Below are 10,000 nucleotides of genomic sequence, written 5' to 3' on the forward strand. Positions count from 1 at the left end.
TTTAACCATATAGTGTTAATAAGAGCCTATGATGAAGAGCAACGGAGTAAATCGTGGCCATACAGAATATCTACTTCTTCGTCTGTTAGCATTCGTGCAGCGTTTGGTTTATTTCCTTTCCCTTCTTTCTTAAGTTCCTTTTGCTTTGTGACTAATACTTCTTTAGTCTTTCTGAACTCCTTTCCTTCCATAACGGTCGAGGAATAGTCTTTCTTTCTTAAATAACGATCAAAGCTGGAAACAAAAGACGTGAGCAATGTGGGTTCGTATTGTTGTCCATCTTTCTTTCGAACTTGAAGTAGAAAATTGGCGAGTAACACGTCAAGGTCTTTTGAATCAATGTTTTCAATATCTATCAGCTCGTTCCTTGAAACTAAAAATTTTTGGAGCAACGAGACATCTCTCTGTGTTTTGCTTAATGTGTTCTTGTTTTCTTGATGCTGCACAAACTTGTCCAGGGAGCAACCAACCGACACAAACCTGGAGGCGTCGCCACTAAAAGCCGCCAAATCACTCGCCAAATCTGGAAAGCTTTTTCAATGTAAACGATGCCCGATTTTGATTGGCTCAGAAAGCTCTTTACGCTATCGTTGATTGGTTATATTTCGACATGTGAAACAGCTGTACGCCATTCTGATTGGTTGTATAGGATTTTTTGACATTTGAAAATATAGCGTATAGATTTCTACAAATGAGATTTATGGAATAAAATTCTCGTGTTATGTGTAATAAATATATATACGAATTATCTTGTAAAAATTTTAATTTCTCACTCACTATGGCTGAAGATGATGTTTGAAACATCGAAACATGTTCCTTAAACTCAAAAGTGTGGTTGTATTTTTAAGAATATTAGTAACACTTGTGCTATTCAGACCATTTGGAAAAGATCTTTCAGTTAAAACACAACTTTCACATGTTATCTATGATTTTTATAGAACACATAAAATGGCATTTATTGCAGATAAACTGCAGATTGGACATGGAATAAAAATAATCTCATTTTTCTTTTACAGGATATACATGTAACTTGAACTTGCAATTGACCAGCTACTAGCAGGCTTGACAGCTCTGTTGGTAGAGTAGTGCCTGCAAATGAAATGCTCATGGGTTCAAGCCTGGATTTTTTTCAGGCTAGCACGCAAATTGCTTACTTTGTACAGAATCTATCGTAACCCTAGTATTGTGAAAGTTGAATAAAGTTAACTCCAAAGGTTTTTAGTGCTCTGCACATTTTTGTATTTTTGTAGATTGACGTCAAGCTATCAGTTCAGTACATGTCATTTAGTGCACATGCGGATGCAAAAGGAATCATGCAGCTTATTCGGCAGGTCAGTAGTATCCATTTCATATCTTCCTTATGAGGAATCCATGTGGGAAAAATCATGGCCTTTTTTTATTATATCAATCGGCGAAGCATCAGCCAAAATTTGTTTTGGTTCTAGGCAGAACCAAGGAATGTTGTTTTAGTTCATGGAGAAGCAGGCAAAATGGATTTTTTGAAACAGAAAATTGAGAAAGAGTTTGGTGAGTCAGCCATTGATATGCATTATGTCACAAGAAATGAGTTGAAAATCAAAGGACTCTCGTATGTCACTGGCTAGGCTAGACTAGACTAGACTACACTCATAATGGAAATGTATCATCTAACAATGGAAATGATTCATTAGATTTTTCCCCTTTTTTATTTCTGTGAGAGTAGTGTTTTACTTCACATTTCTTCAGATGCCCATTCCTTGTGTCTATTTTATCTTTACATTTGGACAATGATGTAGAAAAAGAAAGGAAATGGGTCCTGATCCTAAGCACTGTGTCATGTAATTAACGTTGAAACCTTGTACCAGAGTTTATTTTGGAATTTGTTTTCCATGTATCATTCCTTTCACAGCTTCTGGGTCTTATGAATAGCATAAGGCACTCGCTTGTCATAGCTCTTTTTAGATCAAATTTTTGACTTCCTGTATTCCACAAAACAATTCCCTGACAGCTGTGAAAAGAGTTCACTTGTTTGGTTTGTACGTAATGGAGATACAGCCCTTGTACATTGTACAGCATGTTACTGATTGGCTGTACACAGACATCTGACGTCTTGGCCCAGCCACTGACAATATACTTTCCACAGAAGTCTATCCCCTGTTCATTTGATGCTTTTGTGAAATTCCTCACAAGGTTTTGGGTGATGTTTCATAGATATTAATTGTCACAAACCTGCCAATGGTGAAACGGTAAGCATGGAGACTGTTCCCACCATCACTGTTGATATGTCACTTGGTCTTCTGAAAAGAAAAATTCAGACCCTGGAAAGAAAAGGTGAGTCTTATTTCCCAGCAATCAGCAAAGCTTAAATGTCTTAATTTGACTCACTGGGAAGTGTAAAATGACTGATTGGCTTTTGTGAAAGGTCTCTAAAATTCTCGAATTCTGGTCCTTAAAATTGTCATCTATTATAAATGTAGTTGTGTGAAACACAGACATTTAACACCTAGTTAATGGGAATCATACAAGAAACACATTGGTGAAATGTAAGAGTTCTCATTACAGTAAAAACCCGCATACAAGAACGCCCATTTTTGGGGTTCAGGCTGATTGGGTTCTTATATATCGGGTATTTTAGGTGAAATCAGCCTGAAAGTGTTCTTAAGTGTTCTTAATTTTTTAATTCTAAAAAAATGTTAGGGATGTACTAACTATGATGAAATACATAACTTTGAGAGAAAATTAAACTTGAGACACAACATTAGAAAATAAATTGCACAACCAAGCTTTCGACTGGCATATGCTAGTCTTCCTCAGGGATTAGAACTATGGAGGCTTGGTCATGTGGAGGTTGTCGTTTGTGATCATGGAATCATGTGTTACACAAGGTTTTGATTAATAAAATCTTTTATGATAAAAAAATTATTAATTGAAATTAATTCTAATCAAAGTGTACGTATCTCTAGTTTCTTAAATCTGAAGCCTTATATTAAAAAAAGAAATGACATTAGACTTTGTTAAATGTGCACTTAGGATGAGATCTACACATCATCACAGCCATCTGTTATCAACCAGGCAGTTTTTGTATAAAGTATTTAATCTACACTTAAAACTTGTAATCCTTCAATCATTGGGGGGTGATATTTGCATCATCAGAGCCATCTGCTGTTATCAAACAGCCAGTTTTCTCAAACGATCTCTTAAAAAAGTGATGATTTGTACAACACTGTGCCCAGGCCTCTCCAGTCCACTGGGTCATCAATATCCTCCGCTCCTTTGCTGATAGTCTATCATGCCATTTCTCTAGATTATCCTTCTCTTCCAACCATCTTTCCAATGCTTCACCTATTTTAACTTTCATGATTCGCCCACAACCAGCATCAACTGGCTGAATTTTGTCCGTATGGTTCTCAGTTAGCATGTAAACTGTTGTATTTATCTCATCTCTGCATGTTTCATGAAACGTCTGGCTCTGTTGGAAACTAACACTATCTGCAAATAGAACTTTTTCTTCTTTGTCATCTCCAGTTCCTGGAATAAGTGTGTTATTCGTCCACTGCATATTTATTTCCTCGTCCATCCACGCATTTTGCTGAAAATACACATCAACTCTTTCGTCATACTTTTCTTTTTGTTCATTGGGACACATTCCCCTTCCCTCTAAAGACTAGAGCAGGTTTGACATTTTGCACTCCAGTAGCTCTGATGCAAAGTTGTAATGTTGCTTGTCGTTTATCCAAACCTGCTGACGGTTGTGACACCCACACTTGTGTTGCACCCAATGTCTCGTAAGTCTTATCCTGCTCATTTACAAGTGGTAGAGGAACTTGGTCAACATTGTATCTATTTCTTGGCATCCGTCTGCCATATTTTGGATCGATTTTAGAGGACTTGTTTCGTCTCCTGCTTGTCTTCAGTGATCTTCTTAAATCCCTGTGGAATTTTTGGATTGCTTCCCGCCCATCATCCAAACATACTTTTTTCTTATTGGTCCTTCTCCTAAGTACAATGCGATGTCTTCTCTTAAATCTTTGGAACCAATTGCTGCTTCCTTTGAATTTTGCAGCTTTATCTGGGCCATAGCATGCAGCAATTTCCTCTTTCATTTTTTTCTTGGACCAAAGTTTGGACACTTTGTTGCCTGCTGCTCTGCATAGTTTGAATTCGACGAGTAAAAGTTTAGAAGCCTCAGGATATTTTTCAGTGCACTGGCAATTTTCTAATTGGCTTTCCATCACCTGTGTTCTGCTTCTTCTTATTGAGAGTCAGTTCTGCAATAATGTAGTTTCTGCTTTTTTCCCACTTAAACACTAATGACTTGTTAACTCCTTGTTGCTTTGCCGCAGTCCGGTACTTATGTTGTGACGTTTTCATTGAATCTAGCAGGTCTAAAGTTTTCTTCTTAAATTCAACAGTGTAGGACCTACGAGTGTTCGTTCCCCTTCAATTGTTGTTGCGAGTTTGAGATTGATTTGTCGAATCACACGGGGCATTTCCAATTTGTAGACTCCCATCCATCATCTCTGTGTTTCCTGTGTTGGCATCAAAAACAATTGTTGATCCATTTGTCGATTCAGAGCTCAGCCTATTTGAGTTCTGTTTACAGTGTTTGGCGAATGTAGGATGCTTGAACTGCACGTGGCTGTCCAGGTATTGTTGACCTGTGAAGGACTTGTCGCAGTGTTTGCATTTCACTGTTGCTCTGTTGAGTTCAACTGTCTTTTCCAATGTTTCTGTAATGTCGTACAGCTTTCCATTTTTTAACTGTACCGATTTTCGCAAACCACAGGCGAATAAAGTACGATTCATCTTTCGCAATCGATTCCAAACAGAGAAGGAAAGCAAAGATTCTCGCCAATCATCCCACAACTCTTCACGGCGCGGGCACTAAAATGAGGCAGTTAAAAACTTTTTCTGTACAGCGGTTTTACAAAAGACATTTCGAGCTGATGGAGACTTCCATGTTTGTTTGTATAAAAAGTCAGCCACATTTCATGCAAATCAAGCTTTAAAATGGCAGGTGAATACGAATTTTATGTCCAGGCAAGCATGCGTGGGTACCATGCATATTTTATGAATGCAACTGTATATATTGGGGAAATCTTGGACTGTGAAATTGAACCGCAAAATGATCACGACAAATATGCAGTGGCCATGAAAAACAAAGATTGGGTGCTTGTTGGTCACGTACCGATCGAACTTTCCAAGATTTTAAACAAATTTCTGTCACGATATGGGCAAATTGAGGCCGAGTGTATTGGCAGCAGATTTAATACTGGTAAAGGCAAAGGGCAAGAACTTCCTATTGACTTTAGACTTGTTGGCAATGCTTACCACCTGAGAAAAGTGATCACAAAGTTACAGAAAGCACAGAAGAGAAAAGATACAGATTAGAGAAAAAGTGACCTACAGAAATCTGATGTGAAAGATTGATCTGCAATGGTACTTTGTGTATTCAAATTAAACCAAAGACGATAGAACTGCATACATATTGCATGTTTTCAGGGTTTTCAACTTTTTTGTAAAGTGGCAGACATACTTCTGAAAGCACCGGACGTGAACGGCGCCTCGCGAGCGACGAAGGCGCAAGCACCTAGGGGGGTCTGGGGGCATGCTCCCCCAGGAAATTTTTAAAATAGAATACTCAGAAACGCCATTTCCAGCGTTTCTGGAACCAAGGAAACAGTTTCCTAGGCAATGCTGGTGCTCTCTAAAATTCTCTTTAAAAAGTAAATTACTGAATGAAAATGGTCAGTTGGTAAGGGGAGGGGGAGGGAGAATGGTAACAACAGAATTTTCATTGGCTTATCATTGCGAATTTATTTGATTTTCAAAAAAAATTTTTGGTAACTTGGGTTGTAGTTCATTCATCAAGAGTGTAGTCTATTCATCAAGGTCCGAGCCAAAAGCTGAATCATCACTGTTTGTGTCACAGACTAATAAAATATCCCGCCGCTCAATGAGCAAAGAAAAAAGAGTTATATGGCCGTTTTGAAGAATGTAATTGATTATTCTGTTATTCTCTAGTCAGTATGTTCATGAGATACCTTAGTAAGAAAAATATATAATACAGTAGTAAAAAAAAATCGCCAATATTGATCTCAAAGTACCGGATGTGGAATGGCAAACGACCGGACAAAACGTCCGGCCTCCGGCCTCAAATGAAAACCCTGATGTTTTTGTGTTTTCTCCTTATCATTGCCCTGTCTGTTGAAAATAAAGGATTTGACTGACACTTTGACAAATGGTGACATTCATTTTATTGCATATTTCTCATGTAATTATAAGACTTTTAATTCCAAATACAGTTGTTGTACATTTGCTATTCACAGCAAGTGAAATTACTAGCATTTATACAGAGATCTTAGTGCAATACCACAGTAAAGCTACAGACACTGTTTGTTCTATTAAACTGAAAAGGGAAGAGTTTTTATATATAAGAACAATTTTCAATTTTCAGGCAGAATGTGTTCTTATATATATGCTCCTTTTTTATCAAATTTCAGCCTGGGTTTTCTTAATCCACATGTCTTGTATGCGGGTTCAGTTTACTGTACTACACCTGCCCTGCCATCTATACCAGATGGTCAGTGTCATGTTAGCGGTTCTAAGCCATCTCTCACCTACACTCCAATTTGTCAGCTACACATTTTCCAGAAGTGCTTAAACCAAGGGAAAGGGATCTAGGGATCAAGTAAAATCAGAATATTATGATAGTGTCCCCAGAAAGTCACTGATTTCGCAAATGAAATGGGATGAGGTCATATGTAACCTTTCACATGAAAAGGGGGCTTATGAAAAGTTCATTATGATGCCGATTTCATGGCAGACATCGTGAAATTATTTAAGCTGAACGTCCATGAAATTTCGTTAAACTGTTATCATACCGCCGTGAAATCATTCATGCCATGAAAAAAGTAGTCCTCCTCAAAATTTATTAATTTCATTATCAATACGTGGAGTTTGGATGTATGGCAGATTTCGAGTGTGAAAGAACCATTGACATCAACCTTTTGATGCTCATAAATTATTCCCTACTATAAAGTTGACGGAACATGCACAGCAGCGAATGGATTTTGTGAGCATGTGAGCACTGCATGTTTTTTGGCAAGGATAAGCAGTGATCTAAACCTCTTTCTTTTGGAAAATCACAGCAATTGACTTTAGAGTATGTTTTTATTTGAGTGTGCCAAATGGGGAAAGTAACCGCTCAAAATTAAATACACTCTGAATGCCAGTGGAGTGGCCAAAGACCAAGGAGGATTAAGAATAATCTTCAAATCTGTAGCATTTTCTTGGAACTTTGGAAAAAAAATTATTCTGGCACCCAGGGTATCAGAAGGCCAACTACAGTACTGTGCAAAAGTAAGTTGACAGTTTTGACTCGAAACTCAATCCGCGATCTTCGATGTTTTCGAAAATTGAGGATTGAGTTTCGACATCTTTTTGGAGGATATCGAGGTGAAACAATAAATAAGCGGAACAGTAGCTTTAGACAAGAGCTTTTCACACGCCTTCTCCTTATTTGGATACATTCAGTATCGAAACATTTTCACAATCGCTTCTACTGTATGTGCGATTTCCTATCATGGCTCATGTTTTCTTAGCCTGCGAATACAGCCAACTCACATCGCCCCGGCCACTAGCAGCGTTAAGGCGAGAGAGACGTTTGCATCTTAGCGAAGAAAATTCCATATGATGATTAAAATCTGTCCGGAATTCAGTCGGGCGCTGATTGGTTGAGAAATAATTTGCATGTTTAATCTGTAATTTATGCAATATCGCAGAAATATCACAACAATTGCAATGGCGGCAAGGGGGAAGGATTTGTCATGGCAATCTTGGAAACGTTTCAGTCGCTGTATTAAAGAAGTATGCCCGATTTTCAACATCTCTTCAGTGCGGGGGAGTCAGTTTCAAGCTCTTTACTGTTTTACAAGTGGTGAGAAAGTTTTTGTAAATTTAAGGACTTGATATGGCAAGTAATTGATATTTCAAATGGCGCCTCATACACACGTGTATGAATGAAAACGTTTTGATCGTTCATTGGAAACCCAATAATTCTGCTAATCAGTCCGCTCTTAGCCCTAATGCAAGATCAAGTAAAGACACTATCTTCTCTTGGATTGAAAGCTGCCTTTGTTGGTCCAAGACCCAGCAACTCTACGGGATATTGAGCAAGGTAATGCCACATTTGTCTATATATCTCCAGAATCAACTCTTGCAAGTGGAAGATGGAGAAGTGTGCTATGCAGTGAAATTTATCAGGAAAGACTGATAGGTGTTGCAGTTGATGAAGTTCATTGTGTAGCACAATGGGGAACTTCATCGAACAACAAAAATAGGTCGGCGTTTTGTTCTGCTATTCTTGATTAATAAATTAAAATTACTCGTGGATTTGCCATTTATTGCACTTACCGCAACTGCCTCACAGAAAACCAAAGTCAAATAATTGAACCTTTGAGATGCTGCATTCTGGTAGTCCAGAAGGCGTCAAGAGTCATGTTCTTACACAGTTTGGAGACAGAAAAACATGTCTTCAGCTTCTTATTGCCACCATAGCATAATTTATGGCATGGGTGTAAACTGTAAGGGAGTTGCACGGGTAATACACTTTGGTCCTCCAAAATCAATCGAAGCCTACCTGGAAGAGAGTGGTCGATGTGGAAGAGAAGGTGAGCAGAGTGATGCATTACTTCTGTACAATGCAATCAATGTCAAGGTAGGAGATGCTGACATGAATAGTTACATCAAGTCTACTGCCTGCGGAAGACAGTTTTTTCTTAAGCACTTTCGTTTCGCTTATATTGACTGGCCACTTGGACACTTGTGTGGACACTAGTGTTTTTGTCAGTGCCAGGGTGGCTGGCCACTGTGACATGGACTTACATTTACCTGTAGACACTACAGAGCGAGATACCCAAGTGAGGGAAATTTCAAACAAGCAATTGGCCTCACTTCAGAAAGAACTAACAGATTTGAAGAAAACCTGACTCATTGAGACCATTGCACCTGATGATCAACAAGGCAAGCCTGCAAATAAGCGCCGGTCATCAGACATTTGTCTGGTAAATTTGAGGTTTTGACTGCTAAACAATCAGTCTGACCGGAAAGGCTGACCGGGGTCTTCTGTTATGATGCAAAGTAAAAATGTATATTTACCAGTGCATTGATTTAAATCAAACAACACTGCGATGTGCATGTACTGTGGAATCAACAAGGGTACTGTTCCACAAATGCATGTTGTTTGACTGCGTTTATGACCAGTTTTACAGTGGATCTTTAGGGACTCGAATTACATTCCTCACGGCAACTCCAATAACTAAATTAGAAATGTTAACTTTATTTCCTATGCACAAACAAAAGCTGAAACATTTCAGGATTTGTACAAATGTATTTTGTTCAACTAGAATGACAAAAAAGAAAGCAAAAACATAAGAATAGAATGGCAAACGAAAGCAACAGTATTGTCAAAACAGGATTGGGCAGTGCGCGCATGTTTTGATAATTTTCATTGTCACACAACAAAAAGCAAATTCGAAACCGTTCAATAAAAGAAGCCAACAACTTGAAATGTTGTTAAGACAAATATATAAACCACCTCTGCAATTCTCAGGTCTCTGTGGTACATCGTTTCTAAGTTATCAATTTCCCGAAGCGTTTCACACGATGCTGCAATGTCGGTCAACCGTCCATGGTCCACCAATATGGGGGCTGGTAATCAACCAAAACACCTGGAGTTCACTTTGCCACAAAAATGCTTATGTAGCGGTGGAATCCATAGAAAACCATGGCACATGCTTTAAACAAACTTTCCAGGCGTTTATTCTAGCAGCGAGCGCGGGAGGGCTGCGTGACTTCACACTATACGCAAAAACACTCTTCCAAAAAGGCTGACACAATGCACTAATACCCTAATTGCGTGACCTACGTTCATGCATGAGTAACGCATGTCACTCTTCTAGATAAAATACATGTGTATGAACACATCTCGTAATGTACTTGAAACGCGCAAATGTCTGAG

The 10,000-nt window shown here is 38.5% G+C and overlaps 1 protein-coding gene and 1 pseudogene across 4 annotated transcripts in view; one reads left to right on the forward strand and one right to left on the reverse strand.

The window, feature by feature from the left end:
* The window catches only part of LOC137997359 (integrator complex subunit 11-like), a 157,809-nt gene that overhangs the window by 122,495 nt on the left and 25,314 nt on the right, over window positions 1-10,000 (forward strand). For all 4 annotated transcript variants that reach the window (XM_068843305.1, XM_068843304.1, XM_068843306.1 and 1 more), the window contains exons 17-19: window positions 1,251-1,331; window positions 1,446-1,527; window positions 2,191-2,310. In XM_068843305.1, coding sequence (XP_068699406.1) covers window positions 1,251-1,331; window positions 1,446-1,527; window positions 2,191-2,310 — 283 coding nt within the window. The remainder of the gene's footprint in view (window positions 1-1,250; window positions 1,332-1,445; window positions 1,528-2,190; window positions 2,311-10,000) is intronic.
* On the reverse strand, window positions 3,083-4,785 carry LOC137994782 (uncharacterized; annotated as a pseudogene).

This window comes from Montipora foliosa, chromosome 3 (genome assembly GCF_036669935.1).
Source record: "Montipora foliosa isolate CH-2021 chromosome 3, ASM3666993v2, whole genome shotgun sequence".
In the NCBI taxonomy this organism is placed as follows: Eukaryota; Metazoa; Cnidaria; class Anthozoa; order Scleractinia; family Acroporidae; genus Montipora; species Montipora foliosa.